The sequence below is a fragment of the Syngnathus scovelli genome, unplaced genomic scaffold (assembly GCF_024217435.2).
Source record: "Syngnathus scovelli strain Florida unplaced genomic scaffold, RoL_Ssco_1.2 HiC_scaffold_46, whole genome shotgun sequence".
Taxonomy (NCBI): domain Eukaryota; kingdom Metazoa; phylum Chordata; class Actinopteri; order Syngnathiformes; family Syngnathidae; genus Syngnathus; species Syngnathus scovelli.
In genome coordinates this window covers 51418-70377 of record NW_026061560.1, presented here as the reverse complement: position 1 = coordinate 70377, position 18960 = coordinate 51418, and the positions used below count along the sequence as shown (strand labels likewise).

At 48.8% G+C, this 18960-nt stretch overlaps 1 protein-coding gene and 1 pseudogene across 1 annotated transcript; both read right to left on the bottom strand.

Annotated features, from left to right (window-relative positions):
* Positions 1 to 809: 809 nt before the first annotated feature.
* On the bottom strand, positions 810 to 9112 carry LOC125968173 (janus kinase and microtubule-interacting protein 3-like; annotated as a pseudogene).
* Positions 9113 to 17789: 8677 nt separating this feature from the next.
* On the bottom strand, positions 17790 to 18960 carry LOC125968172 (janus kinase and microtubule-interacting protein 3-like). Its single transcript, XM_068649845.1, has 4 exons — positions 18886 to 18960; positions 18598 to 18829; positions 18393 to 18518; positions 17790 to 18023 (listed from the first exon to the last, which is right to left on the bottom strand). Exons 1-4 carry the CDS (start codon positions 18958 to 18960, stop codon positions 17938 to 17940), a joined length of 519 nt encoding a protein of 172 aa, XP_068505946.1. The 3' UTR covers positions 17790 to 17937.

The window sequence follows — 18960 nt, the reverse complement described above, 5'->3', positions numbered from 1 at the left end:
ACGCCCATCGACGTCACGTATGTCACGTGACCACGACGTGGCAGATGTCATATAGCAACCGCTGTTTTGTTTAGTAGATTTACAGTTGTTATGCATTGGCATAATGGTGTGCACTCAAAATAGATTTAAATAAATTTAATATTTCTTCTGCCCACTCCCTTTTAAACAAGTTAACTCTGCCCACGTCCATTGACGTCTTGTCTGCGTCACGTGACCACGACGTAGCGACGTCATATAGTAACCGCTGTTTTGATCAGTAGACTTACAGTTATTATGCGTTGACATAATGGCGCACTGGTTAGCATGGCCACCTCTTAAGCATGATGTTGCGGGTTCGACGCCTGATCAATGTTAGCATGGAGTGAGCTGAAGTGCATGGCGCTGAAGATTTGAATCTTTGAAATGCGCTGAGGTCTGACATATCAGGCAGAATGGTTTGCCATCACGTTCAACAAAAAATAGAAACTTTCCCACTCTGATTAAAACGTCCTGTGTTCATCTACGTATTTTCGTTTTGCTGTGCATCTTTTCCCTGCCATTTCGAGAGCCCAATTGACACTCATAGTTTAAAGAAATGTGTTTGCCCATCCTACTTTGTGGAATTTCACCACATGCGCTTTTGACCAAAATACCAAATTGAACTCAAGTGAAGCCAACACGCACAAACCCCCCCCCCCACACACACACACACACACAAATGTTGATATGAACATAAAAGAGCCGCATGCGGTTCGGGAGTTGCGGCTTGGCCAAACCTGTACTATACAACTTTATTTGTATAAAATTTTCACAACAGCTGTCACACAAACAAAGCGGGAAAAACCGAAGACGTGCGTGTTCCGCCCACGCTGGATTTATTTGCACCTTTGAAAAGACACCGTATTGCCGCAGATGTGGCAAAGAGTACTTTTGGGCATCTGAGACGGAAGGATGTCCAAAGCATCACGTCACCTGCTCTGGTAGGCATGGTGGTGGGACGTTGAGGTCAACCGCTTTGGGGTTGGCTGAATCTTTGATCGCAGGATGCCACACACTTGAAGACAGAAGCAGAAAAGCAGAGCTAAATGCAAAATGTACTCACCGGTGACTCCAATTTTTTTCCCCCCTGAAGAAACAGCTGGACGGGTGGCCCCGGCTGGCCAGTGGGACTCTTGTTATTCTGACCCTTTTTAGTGCGCGTTTGGGGCAACAACCGTTTTTTGTGGCGCTCTCTTCTGGTTCAAAAGTGCCCTGCATGTGAATTTGCTTTTCCTGCCTTCTGATTGGATGAGCGCCGGTGTGACGCGGTGCCTCTGTCACCGTGGCGGGGGGTATACGTTGGCATCGGAGCGTCTGCCAACGTCTGAGACCGGCTGGCAGTGTATCGGAGGTGTCGAGTGCGGTGCCGCTGGAGCTCACTCACCAGCTGGTGTTAGGGCCACAGAATGAAGGCCAAGGAGAAGAATAGAAAGAGAAACAGAAACTTCTCCTCCAATTGTTTGATTTGTCTCTTCTGAGCTTCGATGAATTCTTTCAGCTCTTTGTTCCTCTAGGACGGACAAATGGAAAGTGGCATTCAAAAGCCAGTAAGCGTGCAAGTAAGTGCCGGGCTGGCTTTGGGCCCTTACCTGTTGCGCGCTGTGCAGCAGATCCATTCTCTCTTGGAGGATGCAAGCGTCGCGCTCCCTCAACTCGCACATCAGGGCTCGCTTCCATTGGTCCACGGCGCTCCTAAGCTCTTCTCTCTGATCCGCCGTCAGCACGTCATTCACGCCAGCGTGGCTGGCTTTTTCGCCGTCCGTGGCGGGGCAGTCCCGCTGCGGTAGCGCCTCGTACAACATGGCCTCCAGCTCCAGGATCCTCTGGGCCGCAATCCTCGTCCATCAGTGGTCCGGCGGGAGATTTGAGGGCGGCTTACCTTATGAGCCTGGTCCATGGAACACTTCCTGAAGTCCAACTCTTCATCCAGGTAGCCCTTCTGCTTGCAGAACATATCCTAGCACAGCTCAAGGTCAGAATTGTTGGGGCACATTGCCGGAGTTCCCCTTGGCTGATGTCGCGTGTCTGTCTACCTTCTCACTTTCAATGTCCAACATCTTCTGTTGAAGTGCTGACTTGGTCACTTTGATGTATTCTAACCACTGAGGAAAGGCTGCTGTCACATAAGCAGAATGCGAGAGCGTGCGTGGACGTGCGCGTTACCTTCTCGGCTAGGGTGAGAAGGGTCCTGGCGTGAATCACGACCACCTGCTCCTCGTTGGTGAGATTCTGCAAGAGCCCAAAGGCACAGCGTCAACAAGCTTCTTTCAGCGCAAAGCCTTCCAAAAGTCACATTTGAGCCGCCGAGTCTCGTGGAGTGCGAACATAAGGAGTTCGACATACACTTACGGCGTTATAGCCCAGGATGTCCAGCTTCTTCATCAGATCACTGATGACGATGTCCGGGGGAAAGGCGCAAGGAGCAATGTAAGGTGTTCTGGGACCTCGGGTTAAGGTTAGGGTTGCGAGGGACGCCTTACGTACGCTCACGCCCTCGGCCTCGCAGTAGATCTGCAAAGGGCTGAGGCCGTCTGGGAAACGGACTTGCAGAAACTTCAAGACGGGGGAGCGCCACTCCCTCTCCTGAAAGGCAGAGGCATGCATCCGTCCGTCCGTCCGTCCGTCCGTCCGTCCGTCCGTCACATCTCTGGCCTCAACACGCTTGTGCGAGTCTTCCCACCTCCAGCTCCAGGATGCGGAACTCAAGCAGTTCGTTTTGGTCTCGGATATCCTGGATGTGCTCTTTCAGACGCGCTTCTTCCGCCTCCATCCGCCTGACCTGAAAAGACAGTCAGACCTCATCTGCGGGGCTTCCCGTCAGGTGTGACGCCAAGCGACTCCGCCCAGCGCCTTTCTTTCCGTCACCTTTTCGGCCAACTGCTGATTGCTCTGACGCAGCAGCTGCTTCTCCTCCACCCACTTGACATTCTAGAAGAGACAAACGCGTGGACAGCTTTGGAATGTTGTGTCATTTTCATCCACAAATTCTTTGGTTGACTGGAAAATGACATTTGCTTTTCTCCGCATTTTCCCAGCCACGTTCGGGGGGGGGGGGGGCGTTGGTCCAGTAATGCCAGACGGATGAGTGACTGAAGAATGTAGCTATTTTGTCTGAGAAAAAGGTGTGCTCATTGATGAGCTTACCTGTCCTTGTTGCTTCAGCGCTGACTCCAGATCTGCTACTCTGCTTTGATAGTGACCCATTTCTACCATCAGCTTTTCTCTGGTCTGAAAGGAGGAGGAGGGAGGCTCCTCCTCCTCCTTTCAGACCAGAGAACACCCGAGGCTGGGTGAGAACGGGGAGGCTGCGACCCGGCCGGGGGTTGCGGGAAGGGGCGCCACCTTGATCTCCTTCTCGGCGTCGTAGTCCCCTTCGCTGGTCTGGGCTAGCAGAGCGTAGGCTCGTTGCAGCGCTTGATATTCTTGCGTCAGCTGGCGGTAGCGAAGCTCCGCCTCTTCATGCACACACCAATGCAACACAGCACTAGTACCAGAATCAGTCAGACCGGCGACAAAGCAACCGCGACGCAAAGACGAGTCCGATTCCAGGCTGAAGAGGAATGTTTGGTGCCAATACGCTGGCAGAAATGGCGGGCTACCTCTTCGGGTTCCGTGTCGGGGGTTCTGTCGGTGTGAAAAGACAAGGACGATCCGTCCGGGTCCACCAACACGTCTTCGTCGTAGCCGTAAAATGTTTCGATGACCTGCGGGCGCGGAAGCAAACATCTCTCTGAACAAACTGAAGCGACACCTCACGATGAATCGACGAGAGGAACGATAGCGAGAAAAAGGCCATTTCATCTTGCGCAACACCAAGCAGCCGCAAACAAACAGACTCACCTTGCAGGACCTCACGCTTTGTTCCTCCTCAGAGATTCTCGACGTCGGTATCGTAGCAGCAAATCTCTCTCCTGTCGACACAAATAATCCGCCTTTGAGATTCTTTGGATGCAAAGGGAACGAACGGCTCCGGCGCAGAAACAAACGCGACTCACAATGACATTTCTGACATGAGCTCCTGTCTCCAGAGCCTGAAAAACACGTCACCGGCGATGATTGGAGGGACGCTCGTCTTTTCCAAAAGTGACAACTACAGGGTGTGTCAGGGTTTTCCAGATTATCTTTATCGTATCATTGTGTTGCTTTGACTTTGACTGCGACCTGTAATAAATAATATTATTTATCCCTTATTTATCCCTATCGCTTATCCCTTCCTACACAAAGTCGTAAAACACCCCTTGCTATGTTTTGACTAGAGGTCAAGGGCTTCCTCTATTCAATCCACTCTTACACCCACCCTGTTTCTCTTAATTAAAATGCTCGTGCAGGAGCCGAGAGTCAGACTTCATTCGTACAACGGATGGACTCTCCACCTGCAGGTGTCCAAAAGAACTTACTTGTCTCCCGTGTGGTTCTTGCAAAATAAGTTGGAGCGAGCGCAACTCTAACAGGGTGCATTTTGCCACTAGCTGCCTACGGACAATGACGTCGCGCTCGCGGCTCATGGTTGACGGGCTGAGCAGCCGGGCAAGTCCGTCGTTTTCAGCGCACAGCGAGTGGCAAAGGCGCTGACAAAACGGGAGCTTTGAGCTGCTGAAAACGGCAAAACAAGTCTAAAGCGTGTTCAAACGCGTGCGCACAATGCTCCTGCTTGAAAGGTCGGAATTTAAGGGGCCAATTTTTTGGATGGCGGCCGCCGGCCAAGCTTTGGACGGAAAAGGTTTCCTGGCGACAGCGAGCGAGCGCGGCGCTGCCGTACGTGCACCGAGTCGCCTGCCTGAAGACCTTGGACAAGTCGTCGATGATGTGCCGCTGCTCCACAACTTGAAGGAACTCCATTTCACCGTCCTGCTGGCCGCAACCGCGGTCCAGGTCATTGAGCGAACTAGGCCTTCTCTGTGGAACACAAATGCAGTGGACTCTGTTGGCACGCCGCCGTTGTCCGCGTCGACTTACCAAGCTTGCCATCTCCTCGTTCTCCTGGGTGACAAAGCGCACTTTGTTTTCAAGGCGACACAGCACCAGCGAGAGTTCTTCATTCTTCCTGCTCAGGCGTTTGTTTTTGTACAGGAGTGGCAGAAACTGGCTTTCTGTTTCTCTCAGTCGCTTTAGCTGCAAGCATGAAGTGCGGGATGTGAAAGACGCACAACACGCGGGCCGGAACGTATCCATTTCTTTTGCATCGGTTTGAACGGAATCGTGGCTTTGGCTCCCAATAAAAGACATCTACCAGGCAACCGACTCGCCGCGCCGCTCAACTAATAAGCAAGCGCAATGGGTGCCTCGCTGGATGGCGCGCATCAAACGTAGCGCAAACCTTCAAGCGTGCCGTCAATAAATTACCAGTTCATTGCGCTCTTCAGAAAGCAGGGCGTTTCGATCCTCCAGTTTCCTGATGACTGCGCTGAGCTCAGCGATTTTCAGATGAAACCGTCGCGTGTCCCGATCCTCCTGAGACTGAAAACGCCCCGCAACACACACACACAAGCACTCGTTCAAAGTTCAAAACTGTTTTTGTGCTACCTTCCTCCAGCAACGAACTAAGTCATGCGTACTGCAAGTGTGTGATGAGGTGGCTTACGCAATGAAGAGGATTGCTAGTAGCGGCGTTGACCCCACTTCCAGGGTAGTTTAGGCCCGCCCTTTGGGAATCCCTCAGGGCAGCGATCTGCTGCTCGGCAGCCTGAGTCTGCAGCTGAAGGCGGTGGACGTGGCCGGCCCCAGGGCTTCATCCAAAACACTAACCGCTCTGTCTTTCAGCTTGATCTCATCCGTCTGGATGTACAAACGGGGAGCGCTCAGGCAGGCGGGCAAACTCATTTGCCAGAATTGTGACAAAAACAAAGAGAGCAACCGGCCAATTTTTTTCTTGAATCGACTAGAACACCTTTGCTGTGACAAAAGCGAAGCGAGCAACCGGACATTTTCTTCTTGTGAAATAGAATAGAATGCCTTAGGTGTCATTGCACTGCAGGTATACAACGAAATTGGGAACATAGCCACGCACCGCGCATCTGATCAGTCCTACCAGTCGGCGGATCTCCCTCTCGCAGTCTCTCTTGGTTCGGCTCAGCTCCTCCCGATGCTGGTGATGAGCCGATCGGAGCTCGGCCGCTCGGGACTGCCAGGCCTGCTGGGCCGCTGCCAGGGCTTCTTCCGCGCTCCTGGTGGAGGCGACACCGCTCGGTCTCCCGACACCGCCGCGTCTCCTCCACCTCCGCCAGCAAAGCGCCCCCCCTCCTCACCTGAGCAGACATTGCGCCACACCGGGCCGTTGAGACCGCAACGGAGCGCCGCGACGCTTACTGGGGACAAGCTACACAATACGGTAGCGGCCGCATCGAAGCCCGACGTGGCGTGCGGATAGTCAGACACGGATAGAGCGGATCACCTTGTCCATGGAGCCGTCCCTCAGGCTGAGGACCAAGGCATTCAGTCGCTGGATCTCTCCATCTTTGATTTTGATCACTCTCATCAGCTCCATTTCATGCTGCCGCAGTAATGTCTCCCTGGTAATGGCTAACTCTTTCTGCTTCTCCTCATGGAGTTTGCTTTTGAGTTCCGTCATGGCGGCGGTGGCACGGTGGTGCTCCGCCCGCAGGTCCTGACTTCTCTCTCTCTCCAGACAGCTGACCTGACATGACTTAGACTTAGACAAACTTTATTGTCATCTTGTCTGCACATGGTGCATACAAAACGAAATTCCGTTGCATACGTCTTACAACAAAGTAGTGATATTGCAGTTGAATAGAAGTAACATATCCTATGAAAATGTATATATATACATATACTATATATATATATATATATATATATATATTAAAAATAAGTATAAAGTGCAGCAGTGATAATTATGCAATAGTGCAAGTAGGCAAAACAGTATTCAAGAGTGTGCAGAGGAATGCTAAACCATGTATTAAACTTCTATTTAAAGGGTTTATACAAGTTCAGTAAAGTTGGTAGTGCGAGATAGTGCAAGATAGAGGTCCGTAGTGTCATAAAGTACAGTTCTGTGAATGTGTGATGCAGAGTTCAGTTTAGAGCTCAACAGTTCTAGTGTTCAACAGTCTGATGACAGCAGGGAAAAAGCTGTTGCAGAACCTGGTGGACCTGCAGCGGATGCTGCAAACCTCTTCCCAGAGGGCAGCAGGGAGAACAGTCCATGGTGGGGGTGTGATGGGTCATTGATGATGTTACGGGCACGGGACATGCAGCGCTGAGATGAAATGTCCTGAATGGAGGGAAGAGGAGCCCCTATGATCCTCTCTGCTGTCCTCACCACTCTCCTCACGTTCTTCCAATCGGAGGCGGTGCAGCCTCCACACCACACAGAGAGACAGCTTGTCAGAATGCTCTCTATGGTGCTCCTGTAGAACGTCCTCATGATGGGTGGGGGCAGGTGGGCTCTCCTCATCCTCCGCAGGAAGTACAAGCGCTTCTGTGCCCTCTTGACCAGTGCCGTAGTGTTCATAGTCCAGGTGAGGTCTTCTGTGATGTGGACCCCCAGGAATTTGGTGCTGCTGACCACCTCCACAGCTGAGCTGTTGATGATCAGTGGAGCGTGGTGAGGCTGTTTTTTCCTGAAGTCGACGATGATCTCCTTCATCTTCTCCTCATTCAGGATCAGGCTGTTTTCTCTGCACCAGCCCACCAGCTGCTCCACCTCCTCTCTGTAGTCCAGGTCGTTGTTGTCTCTGATGAGCCCCACCACCGTTGTGTCGTCTGCTGACTTCACGATGTGATTGGTGGTGAACCTGAGGACGCAGTCGTGTGTCATCAGGGTGCACAGCAGGGGGCTCAGGACGCAGCCCTGAAGGGAGCCTGTGCTGAGGGTGATGACATCAGAGGTGTTCTGTCCGACCCGGACTGACTGAGGTCTGTTGGTGAGGAAGTCTAGCAGCCAGTTGCGAAGGGGGGTGTTGAAGCCCAGGTGTTCCAATTTTCCTACCAGATGCTGTGGGATGATGGTGTTAAACGCTGAGCTGAAGTCCAGGAACAGCCTCCGCACATGGGTGTTCTTCTCCTCCAGGTGAGCCAGGCTCAGGTGAAGAACGGAGGAGATGGCTTCCTGAGTGGAGCGGTTTTGCCGGTCGGCAAACTGGAACGGGTCAAATAATAGGGGGAGTCTGGAAACGATGTGACCTTTAAGCAGCCTTTCGAAGCACTTCATCATAACCGGAGTCAGTGCAACAGGCCGGTAATCATTAAATGAGGTGATTTGAGGTTTCTTCGGCACCGGAATGATGGAGGCAGTCTTAAAGCACGCCGGCACTGTGGCTTGGCCCAGCGAGGTGTTAAAAATGTCTGTGATGACCCCAGCCAGATGACTTGCACATTCCCTGAACACACGCCCAGGAATGTTGTCCGGGCCAGGGGCCTTACAGGGGTTGACTCTCCTCAGGGTCTTCAACACATCGGCGGAGTCAAGGCAGAGTACCTCCTCTTCCTGATGGGGGACAGTTTTAACTGCTGGAGTGCCGTTTAGTGCCTCGAACCTCCCAAAGAAGTTATTTAGACCATTTAGAAAGTCAGCATCAACTACACCCACCGGGGGGGGGGGGGAGGGTGAGTTGTCGTCTGTAATCGCCCGTATGCCTTGCCACATACTCCTGATGTTTTTGACGTCGTGGAAACGATCCTGAAATTTTCGACTGCGGTCTCGCTTCGCTATTCTGATGGCACGGTTCAAGTTGGCTCTCGCTGTCCTCAGTGTCTCCTTGTCGCCAGACTTGAAGGCAGAGTTCCGCGCTCGTAGCGTTTGACGTACCTCCTCAGTCATCCAGGGTCGTTGGTTGCCCCGGGTGATGATATTCTTAGTGGTGCTGACGTCCTCGGTGCATTTGTTGATGTAGGCTGACACAGTCATGGCACACGCATGTCTAATCTACATCGGGAAAACTGGGAGGGAGGGAGGCAGGCAGGGAGGCAGGCAGGGAGGCAGGCAGTGTCTGTCTGTTGAGGTTTTCACCTTGTTCTTCTCCTGCTGAAGTTCTAACTGGACGTCCATCAGTTTGGTTCTCAGCTCGTCATTGGCGGCCTGAAGGGCGTCCGTTCGCTCCGCCTTGGCCCGCCCTGCCGGAGCTCGTTTGGACATCTCTTACTCGAGTCTCGCCCGGTCGTCAGTCAGAGATCACAACATTTGTACCTGGAGAGCACAAACGCAGCGCTGTTTTCCACTGGCTTCGAACTCAACTTCAATCGGTACCGTAACTTACAACATCATAAACATAGAACTAGCTTGACTTATTCATTGAATAAATGCATTTGGTTCTTCAAAACTGCATCACGCAACATAGCGTGACCGAGACGGCCGTTATCCACCTGCGTGAAGTTATTTGGTGAAATGAATGAGATGTTTAAGACACCATCGTTCTGTCTCTATGTAGATGAAGGGAAATAATCGATTGCTGAAGGTCCAAAGGTGTTGTGATAAACAAATAAACATATTAGTGATTAGTGACATATTTGTGATAAACATATTAGGCAGGATAATCACATATGTTAACGTGACTGCCCACACTGTATTTATTTATGGTTATTTGTTAAATCGAGTACTGTTAGACATGAAATAGGAAGTGTTTAACATAAATGGAAGACGAAAGGGGTACTCACCATTGTAGCTCCTGCTGGTCAATGATACGAGCCTCTTCTTGCAGTGGAAAACATACAGCCAACAAACACCGTGGAACCTAAAGGAATGAAATTAAACATTAACATTTAGCCTAAACCAACATTCACAGATACAACGCAACGCAAACTACACAAACGTAAATCTTTTTAAACACAATGAGTTGTACTTACCGTGTACGCTCTAGACGGTCCACTTGCAAGCAGAAAATAAAGATATTTCTGTTGATAATCGTCGTGTTTGTATCCGGTGTCTCGCTCAAGGCCATTGCGCCCACAGATTTGAATTTTGGCGAGAGTTCAGCCTATTGACGTCATTTCCGCGGTGTAATACCCGCATATCTGAAACGGCAAAGTTAAGAGTAGAGTTAAATAAAGTTTTTAGTCAACGCAATAATTTACAACCGTTGACCAGTCGAAATAATCGTCGAAATTTGGCGTCTGTGGCTGGAAGCAGACGCCGAGTTCGACATTCCTCCCAAACGCCACACTCCCTCGCTTTTCAGGGCTAAAAAAAAACAGTTGTAATTACCTTGTACGCTCTAGACGGTCAAGTTGCAAGCTGAAAAAAAAAATATTTGCCTTGTAAGTCATCGTGTTACTAACCGCTGTGTCTTGTTTGCCAGAATTGCCGCTTTCCTACTTCCTGTTGCAAGCCACGCCCACGGATTATAATTTTGCCGTGAGTTCCGCCTATTGACGTCATGTCCGCGTCACATGACTGCGACGTAATATTATCTAAAACTGTTTGTGCGGTATTGTGTTGTTCTGTGCGGTATTGTGTTATTCTGTGCGGCGTCGTGTTGTTCTGTGCGGCGTCGTGTTGTTCAGTGCGGCATGGTGTTGTTCAGTGCGGCATGGTGTTGTTCAGTGCGGCATGGTGTTGTTCAGTGCGGCATGGTGTTGTTCAGTGCGGCATAATGTTGTTCAGTGCGGCATAATGTTGTTCAGTGCGGCATGGTGTTGTTCAGTGCGGCATGGTGTTGTTCAGTGCGGCATGGTGTTGTTCAGTGCGGCATAATGTTGTTCAGTAAGCCATAATGTTGTTCAGTGCGGCATGGTGTTGTTCAGTGCGGGATGGTGTTGTTCAGTGCGGCATGGTGTTGTTCAATGCGGCATGGTGTTGTTCAGTGCGGGATGGTGTTGTTCAGTGCAGGATGGTGTTGTTCAGTGCGGCATGGTGTTGTTCAATGCGGCATGGTGTTGTTCAGTGCGGCATGGTGTTGTTCAGTGCGGCATGGTGTTGTTCAGTGCGGCATGGTGTTGTTCAGTGCGGAATGGTGTTGTTCAGTGCGGCATGGTGTTGTTCAGTGTGGGATGGTGTTGTTCAATGCGGGATCGTGTTGTTCAGTACGGGGTGGTGTTGTTCAGTGCAGGATGGTGTTGTTCAGTGCAGGATGGTGTTGTTCAGTGCGGCATGGTGTTGTTCAATGCAGGATCGTGTTGTTCAGTGCAGCATGGTGTTGTTCAGTGCAGCATGGTGTTGTTCAGTGCGGCATGGTGTTGTTCAATGCGGCATGGTGTTGTTCAGTGCGGGATGGTGTTGTTCAGTGCGGCATGGTGTTTTTCAGTGCGGCATAATGTTGTTCAGTGCAGCATGGTGTTGTTCAGTGCAGGATGGTGTTGTTCAGTGCAGGATGGTGTTGTTCAATGCGGCATGGTGTTGTTCAGTGCGGGATGGTGTTGTTCAGTGCAGGATGGTGTTGTTCAGTGCGGCATGGTGTTGTTCAGTGCGGCATGGTGTTGTTCAGTGCGGCATGGTGTTGTTCAGTGCGGCATGGTGTTGTTCAGTGCGGCATGGTGTTGTTCAGTGCAGGATGGTGTTGTTCAATGCGGGATGGTGTTGTTCAGTGCGGGATGGTGTTGTTCAGTGCAGGATGGTGTTGTTCAGTGCGGCATGGTGTTGTTCAATGCGGCATGGTGTTGTTCAGTGCAGGATGGTGTTGTTCAGTGCAGCATGGTGTTGTTCAATGCGGCATGGTGTTGTTCAGTGCGGCATGGTGTTGTTCAGTGCAGGATGGTGTTGTTCAGTGCGGCATGGTGTTGTTCAATGCGGCATGGTGTTGTTCAGTGCAGGATGGTGTTGTTCAGTGCGGCATGGTGTTGTTCAATGCGGCATGGTGTTGTTCAGTGCGGCATGGTGTTGTTCAGTGCGGCATGGTGTTGTTCAGTGCGGCATAATGTTGTTCAGTGCGCCATAATGTTGTTCAGTGCGGCATGGTGTTGTTCAGTGCAGGATGGTGTTGTTCAGTGCGGCATGGTGTTGTTCAATGCGGGATCGTGTTGTTCAGTGCGGCATGGTGTTGTTCAGTGCGGCATGGTGTTGTTCAGTGCGGCATGGTGTTGTTCAGTGCAGGATGGTGTTGTTCAGTGCGGCATGGTGTTGTTCAATGCGGGATCGTGTTGTTCAGTGCGGCATGGTGTTGTTCAGTGCGGCATGGTGTTGTTCAGTGCGGCATGGTGTTGTTCAGTGCGGCATGGTGTTGTTCAGTGCGGCATGGTGTTGTTCAGTGCGGCATAATGTTGTTCAGTGCGCCATAATGTTGTTCAGTGCGGCATGGTGTTGTTCAGTGCGGGATGGTGTTGTTCAGTGCGGCATGGTGTTGTTCAATGCGGGATCGTGTTGTTCAGTGCGGCATGGTGTTGTTCAGTGCGGCATGGTGTTGTTCAGTGCGGCATGGTGTTGTTCAGTGCAGCATGGTGTTGTTCAGTGCGGCATAATGTTGTTCAGTGCGGCATAATGTTGTTCAGTGCGGCATAATGTTGTTCAGTGCGGCATAATGTTGTTCAGTGCGGCATAATGTTGTTCAGTGCGGCATAATGTTGTTCAGTGCGGCATAATGTTGTTCAGTGCGGGATGGTGTTATTCATTGCGGCATGGTGTTGTTCAGTGCGGCATGGTGTTGTTCAGTGCGGCATGGTGTTGTTCAGTGCGGGATGGTGTTGTTCAGTGCAGGATGGTGTTGTTCAGTGCAGGATGGTGTTGTTCAGTGCGGCATGGTGTTGTTCAATGCGGCATGGTGTTGTTCAGTTCGGGATGGTGTTGTTCAGTGCGGCATGGTGTTGTTCAGTGCGGCATAATGTTTTTCAGTGCGGCATGTTGTTGTTCAGTGCGGCATGGTGTTGTTCAGTGCAGCATAATGTTGTTCAGTGCGGCATGGTGTTGTTCAGTGCGGAATGGTGTTGTTCAGTGCGGCATGGTGTTGTTCAGTGCGGCATGGTGTTGTTCAGTGCGGCATCGTGTTGTTCAGTGCAGCATGGTGTTGTTCAGTGCGGGATGGTGTTCAATGCGGGATCGTGTTGTTCAGTGCGGCATGGTGTTGTTCAGTGCGGCATGGTGTTGTTCAGTGCGGCATGGTGTTGTTCAGTGCGGCATGGTGTTGTTCATTTCGGCATAATGTTGTTCAGTGCGGCATAATGTTGTTTAGTGCGGCATGGTGTTGTTCAGTGCGGGATGGTGTTGTTCAGTGCGTTATAATGTTGTTCAGTGCGGCATGGTGTTGTTCAGTGCGGCATGGTGTTGTTCAGTGCGGCATGGTGTTGTTCAGTGCGGCATAATGTTGTTCAGTGCGGCATAATGTTGTTCAGTGCGGGATGGTGTTGTTCAGTGCGGGATGGTGTTGTTCAGTGCGGCATGGTGTTCAATGCGGAATGGTGTTGTTCAGTGCAGGATGGTGTTGTTCAGTGCGGCATGGTGTTGTTCAGTGCGGCATAATGTTGTTCAGTGCGGCATGGTGTTGTTCAGTGCGGCATGGTGTTGTTCAGTGCGGCATGGTGTTGTTCAGTGCGGCATGGTGTTGTTCAGTGCGGCATAATGTTCAGTGCGGCATAATGTTGTTCAGTGCGGCATAATGTTGTTCAGTGCGGCATGGTGTTGTTCAGTGCGGGATGGTGTTGTTCAGTGCAGGATGGTGTTGTTCAGTGCGGCATGGTGTTCAGTGCGGGATGGTGTCTTTCAGTGCGGCATGGTGTCGTTCAGTGCGGCATGGTGTCTTTCAGTGCGGCATGGTGTCGTTCAGTGAGGCATGGTGTTGTTCAGTGCGGCATGGTGTTGTTTAGTGCGGCATGGTGTTGTTCAGTGCGGGATGGTGTTGTTCAGTGTGGCATGGTGTTCAGTGCGGCATGGTGTTGTTCAGTGCGGTATCGTGTTGTTCAGTGCGGTATCGTGTTTCTCAGTGCGGTATCGTGTTGTTCAGTGCAGTATCGTTGTGTTGTTCGTATTGTGTTGTGTTGTTCGTAATGTGTTGTGTTGTTCGTATTGTGTTGTGTTGTTCGTATTGTGTTGTGTTGTTCGTATTGTGTTGTGTTGTTCATATTGTGTTGTTCATATTGTGTTGAGTTGTTCGTATTGTGTTGTGTTGTTCGTATTGTGTTGCCTTTAACACTTAGCCTCTAACACTTAGCCTCTAACACTTAGCCTCTAACACTTAGCCTCTAACACTTAGCCTCTAGCATCTAGAAGGTAAATAAATAGGAAGGAAGGACTCACCGGTGACGTCTTCGCCCACGTCCAAGCGTTGTACTTTGTATTTTCATCCTTCTGACAGTGGAAAACATAGCCAACAAACACCGTGGAACCTAAACGAATGAAAGAAAACTATCATTTGGCCACAACCAACATTCACAGATACAACACAATGTGACGTGCGGGGTTGAGGTTAAAGGTTGAGTGAAGGGCCCTCGTTTTAAACTACTTTTTTGAAAAGGATTGGGAACAAGTAAGACGTATTTAATTTATTTAATGGGAAGTAGTAAGAGCTATTGAATTTAATCTATGTATTATATTCTATTGTATTGTATTCTGTTGTATTCTTTTGGATTGTATTCACACTAACCCCACTAAAACTTCAGCCCACAAAAACTCGCCTCTGGCGCCTAGCCTCTGGCACTTAGCCTCTAACACTTAGCCTTTAACACTTAGCCTTTAACACTTAGCCTTTAACACTTAGCCTTTAACACTTAGCCTTTAACACTTAGCCTTTAACACTTAGCCTAGAAGGTGAATAAATAGGGTTAAAGGTTGAGTGAAGGGCCCTCGTTTTAAACTACTGTTTTGAAAAGGAGTGGGAACAAGTAAGACGTATTTAATTTATTTAATGGGAAGTAGTAAGACTTATTAAATTTATTTAATCTACTTTTCTTCCCAGGCAAAATTTGATGTGCTGCAATTCCAAATTTCCAAAGTGAATGAAGGAATGAAGTCCTTTAAATTATGATTTTGTATAAATACTAGGCATTAACACAAAATCGACGGCACAAAATGGGCAGACTTTACTTGTTTGAAAAGGACTGGTTACAAGACAGACTTTTTTAATTTATTTAATGGGAAGAAGACTTAGTTTAATTGATCTATTTTTGTTCCCTGGCAAAATTCGATTTGCTGCAATTCCAAATTTCCAAAGTGAATGAAGGCAAGAAGTCGTTTAAATTATGATTTTGTTTAAATACTAGGCATGGACACAAAATCTACGGCACAAAATGGGCAGACTTTACTTGTTTGAAGAGGACTGGTTACAAGACAGACTTTTCTGATTTATTTAATGGGAAGAGGACTTATTTAGTTTATTTAATCTATTTTTGTTCCCTGGCAAAATTGGATTTGCTGAAATTGTATTTTGCCAAATCTCGATTTGAGACCTGATAGGAAGTATTAAACGCTTAGTTAAATCAATACAAGTTGGTAATAAGAGCGAGTAATGTTGGTTGAACCGATGAATGAAGGTTGAAAGCAATTTAAATTATGACTTTGTATAAATACTAGATATTAACAGAACATCTACTGCGCGAAATGGGCAGAGTTTACTTGTTTGAGAAGGAGTGGCTTATTCAAAACTAAGATTTATGTAATCTGTTTGTTCCCAGGCAAAATTGGATGTGATGCAATTCCAAATTTCACCACATGATGGTGCCCAAATTTGACTTCATAGGACATATTAAACACTTAGCTTGTTATTATGTTCAAGGTAATCAGATTTGTTTATCATTCTAATGGCCTCTTCAAAACTATTCTGGATTACTACTTTGGATCTATTCTACATTACTTGGCAACAACATACTCTGTAACAGATTAGGCAGTATAATCACATATGTTAACTTGAGAGTGCCCACACTCAATCTACTTATCGTGATGTGTTAAATCAATTACTGTTAGACATTATTTGTCTGATAATCTACCAAATCTTTGAATTGAAGAATTTGTGATTTAATTAATAGCTTGTTCAGGGTAATCAGACTTGTATATAATTCTAATGGCCTTCTTTTGAAAACTATTCTGAATTACAACTTTGGATCTTATATTACTTTGCAACATTCTACTCGGTGACAGATTAGGCAGTATAATCACATATGTTAACTTCAGTGCCCATACTGTATTTATTTATGGTTATTTGTTAAATCAAGTACTGTTAGACATGAAATAGGAAGTGTTTAACATAAATGTTATGGCTACTCACCATTGTAGCTCGCTCCTGGTCAATGATATGAGCCTCTTCTTGCAGTGGAAAACTTGCAGCCAACAAACACCGTGGAACCTAAAGGAATGAAATTAAACATTAACATTTCGCCTGGACAAACATTCACACGTACAACGCAACGCGGCTACACTTCTGCTATTACAAACGTAAATCTCCTTAAACACAACGAGTGTTACTTACCGTGTACGCTCTAGGCAAAATTGGATGTGATGCAATTCCAAATCTATCTGAAACGGCAGTTAAAAGTAGAGTTACATCAAGTTTTCTTTTTTAATCAACACAATCATTTACAACCGTTGACCAGAAAGAATCGTCGAAATTCGACGTCCCCCACAAACGCCACGCTCACTCGCTTTTCAGGGCAACAAAAGTACTTCTTTTTAAAAACGATGAGTTGTACTTACCGTGTACGCTCTGGACGGTCCAGTTGCAAGCAGAAAATAAAAATATTTCTCTTGTTAGTCGTATGTTACCATCCGCTGTGTCTTTGTCAACATCGCCGCCATTTTCCTACTTCCTGCTGCGAGCCACGCCCACGGATTTAAATTTGGGCGGAAGCTCTTTCCATTGGCGTCGTTTTCGCGTATAGCAAATCCGATTGGTTGGGAAGGGGGCACGGTTATGCAGCCGAGGGGTCCTGTGATCGGTGGGATGTAAAGTAGGCGTCGACGTCACGTCCGCGTCACGTGACCACGACGTGGCAGACGTCATATAGCCACCGCTGTTTTGTTTAGTAGACTTACAGTTGTTATGCATTGACATAATGGCGCACACACCAAATAGATTTAAATAAATTAAATAATTCTTCTGCCCACTCTCTTTTAAACAAGTTAACTCTCCCCGCGGATTTGAATTCCGGCGAAAGTTACGCCCATCGACGTCACGTATGTCACGTGACCACGACGTGGCAGATGTCATATAGCAACCGCTGTTTTGTTTAGTAGATTTACAGTTGTTATGCATTGGCATAATGGTGTGCACTCAAAATAGATTTAAATAAATTAAATATTTCTTCTGCCCACTCCCTTTTAAACAAGTTAACTCTGCCCACGTCCATTGACGTCTTGTCTGCGTCACGTGACCACGACGTAGCGACGTCATATAGTAACCGCTGTTTTGATCAGTAGACTTAGTTATTATGCGTTGACATAATGGCGCACTGGTTAGCATGGCCACCTCTTAAGCATGATGTTGCGGGTTCGACGCCTGATCAATGTTAGCATGGAGTGAGCTGAAGTGCATGGCGCTGAAGATTTGAATCTTTGAAATGCGCTGAGGTCTGACATATCAGGCAGAATGGTTTGCCATCACGTTCAACAAAAAATAGAAACTTTCCCACTCTGATTAAAACGTCCTGTGTTCATCTACGTATTTTCGTTTTGCTGTGCATCTTTTCCCTGCCATTTCGAGAGCCCAATTGACACTCATAGTTTAAAGAAATGTGTTTGCCCATCCTACTTTGTGGAATTTCACCACATGCGCTTTTGACCAAAATACCAAATTGAACTCAAGTGAAGCCAACACGCACAACCCCCCCCCCCCCACACACACACACACACACACACACAAATGTTGATATGAACATAAAAGAGCCGCATGCGGTTCGGGAGTTGCGGCTTGGCCAAACCTGTACTATACAACTTTATTTGTATAAAATTTTCACAACAGCTGTCACACAAACAAAGCGGGAAAAACCGAAGACGTGCGTGTTCCGCCCACGCTGGATTTATTTGCACCTTTGAAAAGACACCGTATTGCCGCAGATGTGGCAAAGAGTACTTTTGGGCATCTGAGACGGAAGGATGTCCAAAGCATCACGTCACCTGCTCTGGTAGGCATGGTGGTGGGACGTTGAGGTCAACCGCTTTGGGGTTGGCTGAATCTTTGATCGCAGGATGCCACACACTTGAAGACAGAAGCAGAAAAGCAGAGCTAAATGCAAAATGTACTCACCGGTGACTCCAATTTTTTTCCCCCCTGAAGAAACAGCTGGACGGGTGGCCCCGGCTGGCCAGTGGGACTCTTGTTATTCTGACCCTTTTTAGTGCGCGTTTGGGGCAACAACCGTTTTTTGTGGCGCTCTCTTCTGGTTCAAAAGTGCCCTGCATGTGAATTTGCTTTTCCTGCCTTCTGATTGGATGAGCGCCGGTGTGACGCGGTGCCTTTGTCACCGTGGCGGGGGGTATACGTTGGCATCGGAGCGTCTGCCAACGTCTGAGACCGGCTGGCAGTGTATCGGAGGTGTCGAGTGCGGTGCCGCTGGAGCTCACTCACCAGCTGGTGTTAGGGCCACAGAATGAAGGCCAAGGAGAAGAATAGAAAGAGAAACAGAAACTTCTCCTCCAATTGTTTGATTTGTCTCTTCTGAGCTTCGATGAATTCTTTCAGCTCTTTGTTCCTCTAGGACGGACAAATGGAAAGTGGCATTCAAAAGCCAGTAAGCGTGCAAGTAAGTGCCGGGCTGGCTTTGGGCCCTTACCTGTTGCGCGCTGTGCAGCAGATCCATTCTCTCGGAGGATGCAAGCGTCGCGCTCCCTCAACTCGCACATCAGGGCTCGCTTCCATTGGTCCACGGCGCTCCTAAGCTCTTCTCTCTGATCCGCCGTCAGCACGTCATTCACGCCAGCGTGGCTGGCTTTTTCGCCGTCCGTGGCGGGGCAGTCCCGCTGCGGTAGCGCCTCGTACAACATGGCCTCCAGCTCCAGGATCCTCTGGGCCGCAATCCTCGTCCATCAGTGGTCCGGCGGGAGATTTGAGGGCGGCTTACCTTATGAGCCTGGTCCATGGAACACTTCCTGAAGTCCAACTCTTCATCCAGGTAGCCCTTCTGCTTGCAGAACAT

Excerpts from the sequence above, each read along its gene's own strand:
- LOC125968172 (XM_068649845.1), bottom strand. The coding sequence starts at position 18,960 with ATGTTCTGCAAGCAGAAGGGCTACCTGGATGAAGAGTTGGACTTCAGG. Across the intron at positions 18,830-18,885 it reads CCATGGACCAGGCTCATAAG|AGGATCCTGGAGCTGGAGGC; the intron begins GTAAGCCGCCCT and ends ATTGCGGCCCAG. Across the intron at positions 18,519-18,597 it reads TGCTGCACAGCGCGCAACAG|AGGAACAAAGAGCTGAAAGA; the intron begins GTAAGGGCCCAA and ends TGTCCGTCCTAG.